Below are 18263 nucleotides of genomic sequence, written 5' to 3'. Positions count from 1 at the left end.
AGGGAACACTGGGCTGCTCAGCTTCAAGGCTGCAGAGATAAATTATTTGCTCTCTGTAAAATTTTACCTCCCTGCAAGATCCACACTATTCTCCTCAAGTGACAAGACTACGTTAATGCAGTCTGTTAATTTAACCAAAACAACTAAACTATCAACCAGGTATTAGGAGACTAAGCATTTAAGAAACATTCCACAAAAGGAAATCACAGATATATAAATTAACTACATTAGCAATTTCAATTAGGGCTAAGATTCATAATTGAAGAGTATGTTTATTAATACCAGCTTAAATGAAGAGAGAGTACTTCTACATAAAATCCACAATACCATTCTCAGAAGAAAAACAAAATTCTCACAGTTCAGCAGCATGGTAAATTTTAAATTTCTACATGTATGGTACATTTATTTATTCTGGGGCCATAACTCATAACTATTCCTTCCATTTTATGCCCCCGCTTATCTTGAGGACGCATTGTAGGTATAAAATTACAGATATTATCTATAGGTGCCATGCAAAAAAATCTAAAGAGAAATCACATGGCCTATTTCCAAAGTCTTAAAAATCATTTCTGACTACATGCACAGTCTAAGGGTCTTTGAAGAAACACTGCTTTGTTGGGAGCTTTGTGATATGCTATTTTCTTTGAAAGGGAGACTGCAAACAGCAAGAAAACTTGTGTCCTCAGCTGCCCCCTTTCAAGTTTATGGGATGGAGGTGGTTACTAACTGTTGTGTGTAACGGTGACTTTGGGGAGGAGAGTGAGTTGGAGACAAAAGGACCACTCACCCAGACCTTCCTGTGGCAACAGACAGAGCTTATTCTCAAGCCCTTCCTTACAAAGGGCATTAGAAAAACCCAGTCTGGATATTTTCATTGGTCTGATACCCACACCCCTTCAGGTTCTGGCCAGTGAAATGCCTGCAGCCTTAGGAGAGATGTGATTGGGCAAGGCCCCTGTCAGTCAGCCCAGGAGCTGGTTAATTCACAGAGTACTAGCCAGCTTCCTCTGTGATATGGGGCAACAGCTGTGCACTGACATCTGGATGAAAATAAATAAGCATACAGGCAAGTACTTCTACTGTTCTTTCTCTTTTGAGATCCACAGAAAGCTGACATGCATTACTTATGGTCACAGCAGAGTAGACGACACTAAAAAGCTGTTAAATGCAGATTTGGGAACAACCTTCATAATACTGACAACTTTGTTAATATCTGGTTTTAGTCTTAGCCATCAATAAAGGTAAATTATGTTATATGAATTTTAAAATCTTCAGGGAGTTGGTACAAAAGGGTGTAGAGGAAAAAAAGGTTGTTTTAACTGATGCTTTCTTTCAGGTCTGATACTATCAAAAATAGTAAGAAATACTTGTGCTAATAAGAGCTATTAGCAAAACTTCCTGTTGGATTCAGAAGGTGACACAGCTTTGATGTCACCTTTGCCACACACAGAAATCATATGCTCCTAAAACAGAGCCTGGTTTGAACTAAAATTATTAAATCTATAGTAAACCTTCATCTGTTCTTCCTTCTCTTTTTTTCCAAGAGGGTATCTGTCTGGAGGAAAAGTCATCCAAATAATCTAAATGTCAAATTTCAGTGGGAGAATGGGCACTAATGAAGTGGCACAGTTAGTTGAAAAGAAGCCTACAGCATCATTAACCAGTATTTTTGAATGACAAGCAGCAGTGGGGGTGCTGGAGGTTACCAGGCCATTAAAGAGATGATAGACATGTATTCACTTCTCATCTGTTCTCTCTTCTCAATTATCTTCCAAATTAATAGTTTTGGCTGTTGTCAAAAACTTTGTTGCCAGTGAAATTTTTGAGCTGGAGGAGCTGCACTGAAAAGTTTTCATTTGCTAAGACTGAAAAGCAACACTATCAAACCAACGATCTGACCTGACAAGGGCCAATCAAAGCTAAATGACCTGTATCTTCTGCATTTAACTCCAGACACTATTTTCAGAGAAAGCAGACAAAACCAGAGACTAAAAACCATTCTGTTTTATGTTACTTGCAATAGGTACCTGACTACAGAAATAAGTACAGGATCTGATACATGAAAAAACCTATTTAATGTACAAAAATATCAGCTCAATTGTTTTAGCTACTATAATGGCAAAAGGAACAGTCTTACTGCTAGATCTGTCCAAACTGGAGCATTAAAGACCAAACCTCTTAAAAATTGTTGCATCTGTGTAAGAACATACACTTCTGTAGTTAACTTTAACCTAGCTACCATCTTGCTGAATTCTAAGTACATCATACATAGAAAGACACCACACACTGTCTGAAATAAACATCCAGGAGGCAGGGCATCCCTAGAATCTAGATGGTATTTATCCTGGAGGAGACAGGAAATGTCTCACTGTTTGCTATTCAGTATTAATGTGAGTGCTGGTGCTGCATTTTCTTCCTGGTTAACTTTGCAAGGGAAGCCAGGTGCCCTGTCTGGGTAAACTGCGGTGCTATAACCCAGGCACTCCTCCCACCACTCTCTTTAGAGACACCCCATCACCCAGGAATGCTGCACTTTAGTACTGCTGTAGGAGTGAGCCCTGGCCATAGAGAAGAGCACACAAGGAGGAGGAATTGGTACTGCTGGTCTGGGAACATCTTTGGGTGAAGAAAACTGGGAAATCATAGATGTTTCATCTCTGCTCCATGGCCATTTCTGGTTTCATTCCGTCATTGTGCCTAACACACCCCTCCCCTCTGTCTGACTAGCAGAAACTCCGCTGCCACTGAATTTTGCCTCTACAGCAGGTTTTTATCCTGACCCATTTATTTGTCCTGACATGACTGTGCTCAGCAGGAAGGATGCTCTCTTATTATGTTATGTGACACAGTATCCAGGAAGAATGAAAATCTATGTCAGTGTATTTGTCCTTACCGCAGGCAATAGTCCAGTAGACCAAGGAGTCTGGTGCTTGGTAGAGGATTCGATATGGTGCCACTCTGGCACTGGAGTCCAACACAACATCAAGAGTACCCACAAGGAGACCTGTAGAAGAGGAAATTCTGATGAACACACAGTGATGGGAAATTCAAAATCCCATAGGAGAGGGCTTTGCAGCCCCTCCCCATTCCAGTTCACCCTCCACAGCAAAACACAGATCTACATATTCATCATCATGCTTGTCTCAGGCTATAAAGAGGAAGAGTGATTTAACAGGGAAACATCTTCAGCTTAAACAAAACTTCAACTCTTTAATGTACATCAATGCTAGCATAAAGACAGGCAAATTGAAGCAAAGCAGAAGGTAGTTGTGTTATAAAATCATGTTTAAAAGTTATTTAGTTCTTTCCTGTATTTCATACACTTCTAGAACCCCGAGCAGTAAAAAACCTACCAATTACACACTCTCCTCCAACACCAACAAGAAATCCCACACAATCCTACCAATCCTGTAAAGGTTCAAAACTTGAATGTCAGCTAGGTAAAACTAAAGACTTCCAGCAAAAATAATTGTGCTACTTAACAGTCTGATTACTTAGGGTAGGAAGGATCAAAATGCCTTAAGAGTCAAGCTGGTTTTCATATGAAAGGTTACTGAGGAAAGACAAAGCCATACTGTTTTCCAGAAGCAGATTTGAAAATTTGCTACTGAGAGAGCCACCAACAATCGCATACCAACAGCTACGAATAATTCCTAACTATATTTCCAAAAATTCTAGATCCTATTTTTATAATAACTACACATAAAACAAAACTCTACCCTCCCAAGCTCCCTGCAAGAAGGACCTATTTATTTTTAAACTATGTAAAAGTTTTCCCATTTTTCATCTCCACAAAGAATTTTCATCTCCCCTGCAGCAATGTCAGATTTAAATTTTCATGCCAAAGTTCTCAGAAAATTGTTTGGGGAAAAAAAATTGAAATATATAAGCAACAAATGGAAACTTTCAGAGATTTTTTTTTTGTGTGTGAAAATATTTATTAGGGTAAAAATTAGAGGATTTTTTCAAGCAGCTGAAATAAACTGCAAGCACCAAAAACATTTTAAAACTCTCCTGTCAGAAGTTCTCTTCTCCCTTCATGTCTCATGTGTTCATCTTTTATTGTCATAGTTTTATTAGTTCCTCATTTTTCTCTGCTGAAACTGGTATATGCAATACTGCTTCCCTTGCTGTTCCTTCAGATTTGTGCTGTGCATCATAAAGATATAAAAGCAGTACCCTTTTTCCATCTCAGTAGATCCCTTAAATGTGAACTGAAACTGATACTAAGAAATACCCCAACTACCATTTTGTATTTTCCCCATTCTATTGCTTTTATTTGTATTTTGTTTTATACAGATCTTCTCATGTTGGATCAACTGTAATCTCTTTCTGCTCAATGAATTAACATACACCACTTCTTAATCCAAGAATTATGCAAGACATGAGAAACAAGTCTGGGCACATCAGGCTATTAGTAAGGTGTACTACAAAGCTATCTGACAATTATAGAATGCAAACACAAAATATGAATGTAAAATACCCCAATGTACATTAGTCTCACTAACTTTAGTTGCCCCTCATCTCTCACACATTTTGATTACTGGTTGTACACTGACAAGCTTCCTCTGAACAATTTTCCACCAGCCCTTCTAGATACACCCTGGCTCCTTTCAAAGTCAGGAGAATGAAGTAGGTTGAAATATACCTTAAATTTTTTCTTCCTCTCCATCTGAGCTTCACAAATGCAGTATGGCCCTAGCCTAGAAAGCACATTGTCACTTCAGCCAAGGGCAAAATCCTCAAAAATGTAAAGCTGCCACTACTGCTCAATTAAAGTGGGGACCAAGCCAGACACTACACTTTGTTCATCATCTGGGTTTGCTGCAAATACAGCAGGAATATTTTCTTTTTGCTTTTCAGCTTCACATGACTACTGACAGTAATAAATATGCAACAGGCATTATGTAATATCTAAATAAAGTTGTATGCTGGCCAAATGCAATCGTCTCTGAGATACAGAAACGCTGCTCATTCCCTGTATTCTTTAAAAACATGCTTGTTTCATTCCTCCTGCTGTATTTCCAAATTCATTAGCGTGTGGGTGGTCCTGCCAACACTGCCCCTAGTTCTTGGAGCGCTGTAAAAACTGCGATAGGCAGGTAAGATTAGGAAGTCAGAATAAACCGACTGACTTGTATAGCAACGTCAGGTTCAAAGGAACTTCCCATCCTACTTTCTCCTCCCCTGGATATGGTAGACAGGAGAGGAACATCCCCCTGGGCCACCAACCACTGTAAGACAGAGCAATGTATTTAAGAAATGTGAAGAGCACTATGAAAAAAAAAAACACCAACAAAAGAGAGAAGCTAGCAGTGACTGAAACAGCAGATGGCAGGTAGGAAAGGAAAAGAAAACAAAGAATACTTTTCAGTAAACAAATTGAAAAAATAACCATGTAGTGAGGTCATAGGAAGAAATCTGACAGAATTCCAGAACATCGCAGGGAAATTCAAATCCGAGCTTAGCAAGATAACTGCAACTGACAGTTTATCAGTAACATTTTACTTGTATCATGCAATAGCTGTTTTGACAGATGATACATGCGATATTTAAAAAAAGCATGTGTTTTTATCACTTGAAAACTCGTGCAAGCATGCAGCTGGGCCTGCTTCCTCTCCTTCATGAACTTTTCGTGTTGTTAGGTCAGTGTTGGTTGTTGTGGGTTTGGGTATTTGCTGTTTGGTTGGGTTTTCTTGCAATGCAGACATATGATGCAACCAGAATGAAATCACAGCAGTTCATACTGATAATCTGTTTGAGGATTTTCTACATGAAGTAGAAATGAAAATTAAAAAATATATATTAAGAGAATTTTAATACTGTTCATTAGCTCATGAATTCTTTATGTAGCAAGTACCTTTTCAGACATGATTAAGTAACTGAGTTTCTATAGAAACAGAACAGGCAACCGAGAATCGTATTCCTTATATTAGACTGGCCCTTGGGCAAGGGCCAGTGAATTACCCAGACATCAAATCACATGACTATACTGACTGCAAATTTTTTCCCATTGTTTCATCAGGTTTCTGACTGCATAAACAAATAAGGGGAGAAATTTCCAACGTAAGAAAACAAAGTCTACAAGCCCTTGTTGAAGCAAGAGGTTTTCATGAGACAAGTTTTATTTAAAGCACATGGTATAATTTGTAGGATTAGCATCTGGCTAATTGATGGGAGCCCCAATCCTGATGGCACTCAAGCATGAGTAACCATTTATGTACAAACAGTCCCATCACACACACGTGCCAAACTTCTAGAGCAACCATACCTATACATGGGGCAGGAGGGGAAAAGGGAGGCCTAATGCCTTCACTTTGCTTGATACAACTTTTTAATAAAGTTAGGTTCCTCTTTTGCAAACTTGAATTCTAAAGCAAAGGTCCAGAAGATTGATCAGTATTCTCTTTCTTTTCTGTAAAACATAGGCATTAGCAGAGGAAAAAGAATGATATGTAATATTTGGAACCAGGGAATACAAAGCCACAATTGGCTGAGGGCCTGGGCAATTGCTCTTGCATCATGTTACTGGAAGGACATACAATGCACTAGAGGGAATTACTGGAAAAGAGGTTCAGTTACCCAATGCACTTTGTGCAGAAGGGAGAAATCACAGTACATTTTACTTATCTGACCACAGTCAGTAGTGGCTCACATTTAGTCATAAACTGGAGGGGGAGCCTGTAATCCCTGCAGAAAGTACAGATTAGTAGTTTATATTCATGAATTAATGTATGATGTGCTCTACTTGTGTCCTTAAAAGAGCAACCAATTTTCAACCTGTTGTTTTTGCTACATGCGATTATGACCACATGAAGCCTGACCTCCATAACACAGACTCCCTTCACAAATTGTTTCTATCTCACCAAAGCATATTTTTCAGAAAGACAGGTCATCTTGGTTTGAAAACTAAGCCAATAGCTTCAGCCAGTTGAGATTCTTCCAAACACCACTGCAGCTAGAGACCAGTATCCCAGATGATTTACAGTCCAGACTGATTACAAACTGCCCACAAACAGTAATGAAATCAAGTGATGACCTGTAGAATCCACCTGGTACATTTAAAGCATGCACACCTCAGAGTACATAGACTCGAACACCTGTCGTAAGTCACAATATCTGTGACTATTTGGATATCCATGGCACAGATCTTTGCTGCAGAATATTTCTCTCTCTTTCTTTTCTTTCTTTTATCTTTCATAATAATTTGCAACTGACTTTGTAAAACATCAATTACTGGTGTTTTTAAAGGAAAGGCAAGTTTATGCACTGTACACATGAATAAACTCTTTATTAGCAAAGGATTTTCTTATGACAAACAGTAACCTTCTTCCACAGAAAGCCATGTTTTCATTTAAAACCACAAAGACTGAGTAGTCTTTATCACCCTTCTGCAGTCCCCCTCACAGCAGTATTATAATTGAGAGGTTTTGTGTTTTACCTGTTCAAAGTAAATTGGATTACATAGTCAAAAGTGAGGATCTGGATTATATATTACCTCTAGTGCACCTTATTAAAACAGTGAAGCCAATGAATTATAATAAATAACGACACTTCAAAGCTTAAGGACTGCCAACAGCCATGGCTTTGTTGCACACCAAGCACCAAAAAGCTTGGGATAGTAACAGACAGTGATGCTTCCTAGTAATTTCTAACCTTAGAGTAGTAACCTTTCAGCACACACCAGGGACCTGTGACACATCCATTCCTCAGTGACACAGGCAACTCGTGTCACACCCTGCCTCAAACTGAAGGACATCACCCTGCAGTTGGTGCCACTGACTGCTGTGCCCTCCCTTCCCCCACTTTGCCAGAGTCCAAACATATGTTATTCACATGGCTCTTCACAGGGAGAAGAGCCCTACCCTGTCTCATCCTCCTTCCAGGTTGATGTAAACCCATACCTCAAAATACCTTTCATTTCAAGATTTTTACCTAAAAATGTATAAACAAAGAGCACACATGTTTTTAGCATAAAGAATAAATACAAAATAGTACCCTAAAAAGAGGTGAGATATAATATAGGTTGGACTGAGACTCTCAGAGTCAGGCTCCTGAGCTGTCGCTCAGTCTCATGGATGTCAGCAGCCTAATTGTGTAGGAGCCCAAAGCACAACCAGGAAAACTTGGAATGTCACATGTGTCACAAGCAAGAATTTTTCCAAACAGGCACTGTGACATTCCAACACTGAATCAAAAACATACGGCTTAAAAGGCCCTCAGTATTTAAAGCATGCTGATGACTCCTCTTTCCACTAAAGTAAGATGGACACATAATGAGCTCTGGTCATAAACCTGAAACACCCACGGCACCTATTTAGATTGTAGATGTCAGCTGATCTTTAAGAAAGCTTCAATCAATAGGGTTGATTTAAATCATATTTACACCCTGAGCATTCAGTTTTATATTGATTCAATGGACAATGAATAAACTCTTCCTAAAGTGTTGCTTCCTGAGCTATAAAAACAAGAACTGCTAACAAGATATAACTAAAGCACACAGCACTAGGTATTGTTTTTCATACTAAGGATAATGAATCCTCACTCTTCCATTCTTTCTCAAGGCAATTTATGTGATTAGCTCTCTCATTTTTTATTACAGGATGAGATCATCTCATTAGCTGTCTGTCAAAACTCAACCTAGAACAACAGCCTGAACTCCACGGGCAATACTATGGACAAATCCTTTTTAAAGGGAGGGTCAATGCTACTTGATTTAATTTCACAGGAAAGCCTATATAAATTGAAAATATTATACACCACACAAAAATAACTGAGTCTTGAACTTCCAATACTGGCAGTAATACCCACAAAAGTTAGAATATAACCTCTTCACTGTGAACACTGCCCATAAAACTTCATGAAGGGCTACACTTTTTAAATAGGTGTTCATTCATATAAATGAAGGTTAAATGACCTCTAAAGATTTACTTTCTAACTCTCTTCCCATGTGGCTTATATGGGCATCTAGTGTGGTATCAAGAAAACAAAATTCTTCCTCTGGACTTACAACAATTAATATTCTTTAATTAAATAATAAATTAATAGTTATATCAGGTTCTTAAATAATTAAGAATGGGATTAAAAGGATTAGTTAAGTTTTCCCCAATGCCTACCTTTGGTGCCTCTCTTCCTACAAACACAGTTCTGTAGACCACAGATTTGTCCAGCCACCCTTTTATTAGCACACGAGTTTTCAAATGTGTTCAGTGAAACTGATTCTGAGGAACAATTGTCACTCTACTGACATTTAGTAAAAAAAGCAGCAAAACCAGTAGTTACTTTCTCTGTCTTCAGGCTGATGAACACAAATGAGAGAAGACTGAAAAACTAACCACTAATATTTAAAGAAAAAGCTTGGGAAGGGTCCAAGGTGATATCTGGCTTGATTACCAAGAGATAAAGCAGCAAGAAACAATAAAGCTTTCATCCACCCTTCAAGTTTAACAATTGTGATTGAATCAGCTTATCTCCAAATATGTAAATTTCAAAGGGATCAGCTGTACTTGTTAAGGTGTCCAAACAACTCATGACCAACCCTGTAAAAAATCTGTATCTTAACTTGAACCTAAATCTGGTTGGGTTTAGACTTTCAGCTTTTTCAACTCTTTGTAACTTCTGCTAAGCTGAAGCTCACAGAAAGAGACGAGCACTGACAGGACATGCCACAATTAGAGGAATGTGAAGGCTTACAACACAGAGAAATCTGATATTTAGACAAAACCCCAAACAACTTCTCTGAACACTGAAAAACAACACTACTGAAAAAAATTTTATACTACATATCAATCACAGCAGACTGTATGAAATTATGGGAAAACAGTGAGAAAAATATAGATGAAGTTATCAAATGCCTTCTAGGTGTGATATAAAGAATTACTCATAAGTTTGTAAAAAACACTTAGGAAAAGCATAATCAGGTATCACAGACCAAAACAGTAGAGAAATCACTGAAATTCACTCACAACTAATTATTTTAAAGTATCCCATTCTGTCAGAGTAGCATAAGCAAATTTAATAGATTTCATCCAACAGAAAAATTTAAATCTGTATCTGCACCAATATAAGATTCAGATAAACTGTGTTACATGAAAGAACAAATCGAGTAAGTATGAGTGAATTAAGAAAAAAAAATGCCAACAAAACAGAAAAAAACCTCCAAACATCACCACTCCTAACCTAAGAAAAATTACTGTAAACTGAATCTAGTTTGAGGACTGAAGGGGGCACAGTAAACAGCCCGAACTCAGAAGGAGCAGTCCTGAAGTGTGTTGAAATACAAGCTAAATCTGAAAAGAAGCAATAGCTTCAGAAAAAGAGAATTTTAAATTTTCACAATTCTGACTGAATACCTGCAGATGGATAATCAGCTATCAATAAGCTATCAGAGGAGGCACTTTACCAGGGAAATGAACAATGCTGAACAGAAGATCCCAATAACTCTGGCTGATAAAATACTGGAAAAAACAGAGGGAAAGAACAAGACAGATTATGAGGAAAGAACAGTAAAATCCAAAACATTAAAAATATACTAGCTGAAACCAAGATTACTGCTGTGGTAGAAATTCAAACACCCCTATCTGGAAACTTCAGGAAAAAAAAATCAGAAATCCAGTACAGAAAATACAACCTTTCCTTTGGAAAGAAAACAATTGGAAAGATTTGGAAAAAGTCCTCTAGAACCTAAGATCACCTAAGCACCAGATTTAAAGTCAAAAATGCAAATGTAATTTCTGAATATCAACATTGATCAGACAACAGAAGAATGAATAGTGGTCAATGAGATAAAGAAAAGTAAGATTTCGGTCAAATGCTCACAGCTCTTTATACACATTGTATCATCATACGTTAGGAAAATCAATGGCAGGGACAACTCCTGTCTCTGGAAAAGCCATATGAAGTGTGATGCTGTGAAGGATAAAAATGAGGAGATTCTGTCTGTATCAAATACAAGAAGAAATACTGTATGAGAATACATGTTCAAATTAAGTTCCAAAAACATTTGAGTATATGGTAGCACACTTTGGGGAAGCTTTTTTAGTTCTGCAGAAATCTAATTGAAACTATCAAGGGCCCAAACTTCTGTGAAATATTATACATTCTTACAAGGATGCATAACTGGACAGTGGAGTGATGGAAATATGGAAACTGATGTGAAGAAGTGCTGCTTCTACACCACTCAGTGAAGGACAAAGAACAATAACAAAAACCCTGTAAGCAATACAAACTTGGTATAATGCAGAAAATTGGTAAGTGGCCTAGACTGATTGCTTACTATCTTGTGATCCTGTGCAACATTTCCAACAGAGTTTCCTACAAACAGAGATCTCAGGAGAAAGAGCAGGCCACCCCGGGATTCCAGGTGCCAAACAGTAACATTATTTCAAGGGCAAAAATGGCCACAGGCAGCTCAGCTCAGCAGCCGGGATAGGCCACACTACCCACAGTGTTGGAGATAAAACTATCATGCAAGGAAAGCCTTTGACCAAGAAATATTAGAGGGAGAAGCAAAGCTACAGCAAGCAACATCTCAGGCACTAGAGATGTTGTCTCTAGAGCCAACAGAAGAGCTGGAGATGCAGAGAAGCATTAGGCAGGAAGTGAGGAACTAGGAAAAGCATCTGGGAATTCAACAGAAAGACTGTGAGTCAGTCTGGGGAATCAAACACCAACTCAGCCCTAGACATCTGCATGTTCCTTGAAGTGGAAATGGTGTGGAGAAGTAAACACACCCAGAGCAGATCCTAAGGAGCAGCTCAAGAGTATCAGAGTAGATTTGATGTACTGGCAAATGAAAGCAGAGCAGGAGAGACCAGCTTCCACTCTTGTGGGCCAAAACAATCATGGCAAGCTGATGGATAGGCTCTCCACCCCTATCCATTATGCTAATTGCATCCATTTTGATAAACACTGTGTATTTCAAGTATCAGAAAGCGCATTATTTGTATTCAAGTCTGACATGCAAAATCCCAACTGCTTGAGTCAACAAAGGCAGAAAGTGTCAGTTTGTTACAACATGGCCCATACTTTGTTCATGCAGATGATCAACTGGCCAAAAGCTTTTCTAAGTCTCAAGCATAAACAGGTTTTCAAGTAATCTCTTCTCAACTCTCCGAACTGAGAGGCTGCAAGCAAGACAGAATCTTAGCTCCAAATGTGAAATACTAATTGTGTTGTTCAGCAAGGCCGCAGAAAAGCTTTTCAATTTAGAACACTGTCACAGTATTAAAAATTATATTAGATCTGACATTGATATGTCACATCACCCAGCCAAGCTCAGAACCTCTCATTTTTGCCTTTCCTGTGTGGAAATTAAATGACAACTCCTTTTGCAAAAATATCTGGGGAGAAGTAGTATTTCATCAGATCCTTTTATCACCAAAAGTCAGCACATTTCCATCTGCTCTCTTCTGCCTAAACATTTGAATCATTCTTGGCAACATGGCATGGACTTACAACTCCTACTGCATCTCTCACACAGGCACTGTCCCAGCTGAAGTGCATATACCCTACTTGCAAAATAATTCACTTCTAAAAACAGTTCTTGCTAAGAACAATTTATTTCCCTTGGGATTCAGAGATCTCACAATAACATTTTAAACAAAGTCATTTAGAATTTTATCTCTACTTCACACAACAAAAGGAGGCAGGCAAAAGGAGCACAGTACACAGGCAAAAGGAGCACAGTAGCCACCAGCTAACTGTACCACAGCCTCAGTCTCTCTTCCTGTAAGCTCCAAGTGAATACATTGCTCTGCCATCCATTACCAGCTACAATAATTCCTTACTATAATGTCTTGAAGTAGAAGAGTTTGGCAAACATTATCACAGTATAACAGAAAGCAGTTAAAAGGCATTTTTAAAACTATTTTTTGCATCTGAATGCAAGATACACTTAATAACATGACCTTTTAGTTGTTTAAAAAGTTTATGACATGTTCCAGATCTTTACATCCATAAAAGTAATACTGTCATACAGGGCACAGTGCCCAAATGATGGTAGAGATCTGGGTTCATATTCTGTCCAAATGCCTCCGCCACAGATTGTATACAACAACAGATGATGCAGGCTGCTGTGGAAATAAATATACCACATTCCTCTGAAAAAGGAATTATGTCATACAGGCCAAACGACCCGGCTGCCCAGAGAAGCAAGAAGAATATGAGGACAGAAAATACTTCTTTCCCTGTTGGTGAACAAAAGGAAGATGAAACTCCTGACCAAGGGTCACACAGAAGCAAATATGGGCATGGCATTATGTGCAAGGCATGAAACAATTTAATTACAGAGAAAGCTCATCAACCATCAAATACCTTTAAAGCAGAAAAGTACATTTTTTGGTCTTGTCCTGGAAGATTAATGCAGTGATGCAAGATAATGTGAGTTTGCAGAACAGCTATGAAAATCCAATTTAAAATCCAATTTAAAATCTTTTCTATTTTCTTCTTGTTAAAAAGGAAAATAAAATCCAAACAGCCCTTCAATTAAGGCATGCCTATGAAGAAAAGCCCCACTGATCTGACTAGTAATGACAGTGACACAATAACTTAAATGAGTCCAGACCCTAATTCAGTATAAAAATGGATCCACACTGCTTATTAGAACAGCTATATCTCTGAAGTAAACCATTGATCTAATACACCTTGTTAGCAGAGATGACTTCTATGGACTCGCTAATCAGCACTGCCCTAGCGCATTAAAAGATCATCATCATTCTCCTGACTTGTTACAATACAATATAGTGGAGAAAATGTCTCCAATGTCCAAACAAGTATTTAAATAAGAGTTTCTCTGTTCAACTGCTGCATAAACCAAGGCCAAGAGGAGAAAACCAGGTTTTTCACCCCTTCCCCCAAAGTGACTGATATTCCCTTTCCCACAAAGCGTTGAGGCACTCAGAGTAGATCCAGGAGAACAGACAACTCGAGTACTGTTCTTCTGCTCCAACATAAAGCCAACAAAAAGAACTTGCACCCACCCCCAAGGCTACATAAAATACTTGGCTTTAGACTGAGACATGCCAAAAGAGGTATGCCAGGTTCACAGATGGAGAGAAGGGCATTACACTTAGCCCTGATCAGTTTGGTGATGACAGTTTCAGAGAATCAATGCTTCTCACTGTCTAGCCACTGCTTAAGTTACATGGTGAAGCCATCTAATGTCATCTTACCCACAGTCCCATCAATTTGAAAGTCAATTCTCATTCTACAGTTCAAGACAAATGACTTCAAGAGTCAATAATGAGGGAGTATAAGTCAGCAAAAGTTAGATCACAAAAAAAAGGACAGCTGTATTTACATCCTCTCTTGCAAACATGAATTGAGATCATCCCTAGCACAGTTAAAAATCTTGTATACAATATTTCTAGTCAACTTCAAGAACATATAAGTTAGTTTCCCACAGAGCAACCAGGCCAAAATATTCATGGGTGGCTAACTTATTAGATTATATCTGAGCAAATTTCAGTATTATGTAACTAATTAAGGAGAAAAAAAAAATACAACCCACCATACCAAAAGTTCTTCTTTTTCCTATTTACTTTTGACCAGATAAACTCCACCTTTGTCACAAGATCAGTATAATCTAGGGAGCTTCTAAAGGGTCATCCGAAATGCTATAACTACTACAAATTATATATCCTGTTTACTATGTCAGCAGCTTTATTCTTTAACTCAGGATCAGCTGGATCCCTCAATACCTTGCTTTTAATCAGTCTTTCCTACCAAGAACAATCCACTGGCTTTCTCCCCCTTCCTTGTCCCTTAACTGGCAGACCACAGCTTTTAACAGAACCAGCAGAAAATTCCAGCATTTCCATGAAAAAAAAAAACCAAACCTAAGTTCCACGTATTACTGTGCCCGTCACGTTGGGAGTGGCTTGGAGACTACATCCATTCCTCCCTCCCTCCTTCCTCTCCCACCTCTTGTTGACCACTGTGTCACAAACCCTTGCCATTTTAGCACACTGTCTGGTAAGTTCCCATACCTTCCTTTAAATACCACCAACTCTAACTAATTAGCTAGTTACAGGGGTTTGATTAGTTATGGTTTTGGCAACATACTGAAAAAAGCTACAACTCTTTACCAGCCCTTTTCTGTACAAACAAACAAAACCCCTGGAAATGGACTTGTTGCTACTACCTCAATGCCACAGCAGCTGCAATTCCAGGCAAAGCACAGGCACTAGTAAGAGCTTAAAGTAAGAGCACTGACAGCAGATTTCAAAATACATGGAGAATTTCACCTTCTAAATAATGCTCATATACAGACAATACAGACTTCATTCACATACTAAAATAATGGATACAGCGCACAAATATTTAAATTCCAGAAGGCGGGGGGTAATGCAGAAACGAATAACTATTTCTCTATTCTGAACTTCTAACAAATGCTGCAGGCTTATTCTGGCCTCCACAAAAATTAAAAAAAAAAAAAAAAAAAAGACTGCACATTTATGAATCCTACTTCCCCAAACTCTCAACCTGCTTCCCCAATAACTGAGAAATGACTGGAAAATTTATGGCCATCTCTAATTCAAAGATAACAAAGTCAGAAAGGTAGAAGAATGTCTTTTCAGACCTTGAGAGGCCAGAGGGTAATCCATGAAAGGAGAGCCTGAGAAAATTGTTTCAGTAAGCAGAGCAGGGGTGAACTTTTGAGGCAAAACACGTTTTTTATGGGTTTGTCAATCATGTCCACACTTCAAAAGATTGTTAAAAAAATTGAGAAATCTACAGCCAATATGGAGTGGCTGCTGGTCATTTCCCACACAGTAATGAGATAGTATATCAACACACAACACTGACTGAAGACCTCAACAGTCTACATGAAAACACACTGCACAGCAGTGCCTTAGTTTACATTATGAATTGTTTACAAGTCCATAGAGCATTGAAGGTCTGAAGAAACACTTGATCTCACAGTAAACATGCACAGGACCTTGAATCAAACACAGATGCAATCCATATGTTTATTTTGCTTAGCCTGAAGTACTAATTATCGTGAAAGAAGAAAGCACAGGTTTCAGGAGAAATAGCTTGATTATTCTGTACCAATTCAAGAAGTACCAGTAGAAACACCATTGGGTTCTGTATCTCCAATCTCATATAAATATATATACATTGCTTAAGAAAGGGTGGAAGACCTGGATGAACGTATATGCACAGTATTACTAAGACCTAGATGAGTATGACCCAAACCTCTACTAAAGCGTCTTGCAGCTGCCAGCAGTCGGAAACAAAGCATTCGGGCAACATACTTCACAAGGACATCTAGAAAACACGGACAAGCCGAAGCAAATCTGTTCGCTTCGTAAATTTCTGAATTACAACATTGTCTTATTTTACGGAGCACGTGCTAAAGGTTCGGCAAGAAACCTCTCCCAGAACACGGGGCAAGGCGCAGCCCGACGTACGGAGCCATCGGTCACCGCTGGGCTCCCACACCGGGCTCCGGCGCGTAAATCCGGGTGGGAACCTTGGCGCATTCCGCGCGCCTGAGCTCGGGCGGGCGGCAGGATCGGGGAGCGCCGCTGCAGCCGCGCCCGGCCCCGGAGGGACCCCGCGCCCCGGGAACGGCCGAGGGCCCCGCCCGGCCCGCAGCCGCCCTTACCCGCCAGTCCCCCGCCGCCGCCATCGCCGCCGTGCCCCTTCCTCCTCTGCAGGATGAAGTAGGGGTTGGCCCGCTCCGTCACCCACAGCGCGTTCGCCAGCAGCACCTCCTCGGGGTTCACCCACATGCTCCCGGCGCGGACAAAAGCAGGCCCGGCGGGCTGAGGGCTGGCTCACGCACGCACCGCCCGCATCAGGCGCCACCATGCCCGGCCGCCGCGGCGGACGGCGCAGCCCCGCGGGCACCGGTGGGCACCGGGCGGAGGCAGCAGCCGCATGGCCCCCGCCGCCTACCCGCGCTCCACCGGGCGCGGAGGGGCGGCTGCTGCGGCCCGGGGCGGCGGCAGCTCCCGCCGCAGCGGTGACATCAACGCCGGCCCGGCCCGGCCCCTCCGCGCTGCCTCTCGCACAAAACCCGCGGGACCGGCGCGCGCCCGCGCCGTGCGCGCCGCCGATCGCTCCTCCCGCGCCGTGGGGAGCGCGCTCCGCGCCCCCGCACCTGGGCACGGGCACGCCCGCGGCGGGGCCGCGCCCGGCATCGCTCCGCAGGAACGCTGCGGACGGGAGCCGCGCACCGAGAGCCGCCCTGCCCCGCGGGACTCGGGTGCCGGCAGACCCCAGGGTGAACCCGAGCCGGCAAGGCGCGCTCGGCCCCCGTAAAACCAAACGCGTCCTGGGTGCATCCAAAGCGCCGTGGGCGGCGGGTGAGGAAGGGGATGCTGCCTGCCCCTCTGCTCTGGCGAGACCCCGCCTGAAGGGCTGCATTCACCTCTGGGGTCCCCTGCCTCCTCTGCAGACAGTCTGAGAGTTCTGGTCGCTCATCCCGGAGAAGAGAAGGCTCGTGGAGACTTTGTAGCTCCTTTCAGTACCTGAATGGGTGACAAGACAGCTGGAGAGGGACTTTTTGATAGGACAAGGAGTGATGGCTTCAAACTGCAAGAGGGTAGGTGTAGATTAGATACCAGGAAGAAATTCTTTTGTAGGAGGGTGAAGAGGCAATGGACAGTGGGGCACAGGTTGCCCAGAGAAGCTGTGGATACCTCATCCCTTAAAGCGTTCAAGGCCAGGTTGGGATGTTGCTGGTCTAGTGGGAGGTGTTCCTGCCCATGGCAGTGGGTTCAAATGAGATGATCTTTAAGGTGCTGACCGACCCAAACCATTCCAAGATTCCCCTTTTAACTGCCTGCCTTGAAAGATTTGGCCTTTTCATCATGTGGCTTAGAGAATTTTGTGAAATTGGTTGTCAAAAGGAAGAGCAGGCTCTGGTCTCAACCAGAAGGAAGCCATCCGCCAGAGGAGGTGACACTGCCCTCTTGCCACAGCCCCTTTTCTGTACCTGTTCTCTGCCATGCCCCACATTTTTTTTGAAGTTCACCTCTGCTGCTGAAGACCCCCTTGTGCCTACTGCTAAAGTTTGGGGTAATTTTTGAGGACCTGACAAGCCCTAGAACAAAGCAAAGGGAACACTAGTGTGTATAGATGACACATTTTCTACCCTTGTAGCTCTGAATGCCATTTGGTTTCCAAGTTGTCAGGAAAGGACTGTACACACTGACCTCCCTTTAGGTATAAAATTGTTACTTTCCAATCAGATACATATTTTTGTTTTATTAAAGATATTGATAAGGCTAAATTAAGCCCCAAATACAACA

General features: G+C 41.0%; 1 protein-coding gene across 2 annotated transcripts in view; it reads right to left on the bottom strand.

The window, feature by feature from the left end:
* Positions 1–16975, bottom strand: part of TBC1D9 (TBC1 domain family member 9) — a 48558-nt gene extending 31583 nt beyond the window's left edge. For both annotated transcript variants that reach the window (XM_084205134.1, XM_084205135.1), the window contains exons 1-2: positions 16613–16975; positions 2894–3004 (exon numbers count right to left, since the gene is read on the bottom strand). In XM_084205134.1, the coding sequence (XP_084061260.1) occupies positions 2894–3004; positions 16613–16739 (238 nt within the window). In that variant the 5' untranslated portion in view covers positions 16740–16975. The remainder of the gene's footprint in view (positions 1–2893; positions 3005–16612) is intronic.
* Positions 16976–18263: the final 1288 nt, after the last annotated feature.

This window comes from Fringilla coelebs (assembly GCF_963513975.1).
Source record: "Fringilla coelebs genome assembly, chromosome: 4".
NCBI classification, from domain to species: Eukaryota; Metazoa; Chordata; class Aves; order Passeriformes; family Fringillidae; genus Fringilla; species Fringilla coelebs.
This window is presented reverse-complemented; position numbering and strand designations above follow the sequence as displayed.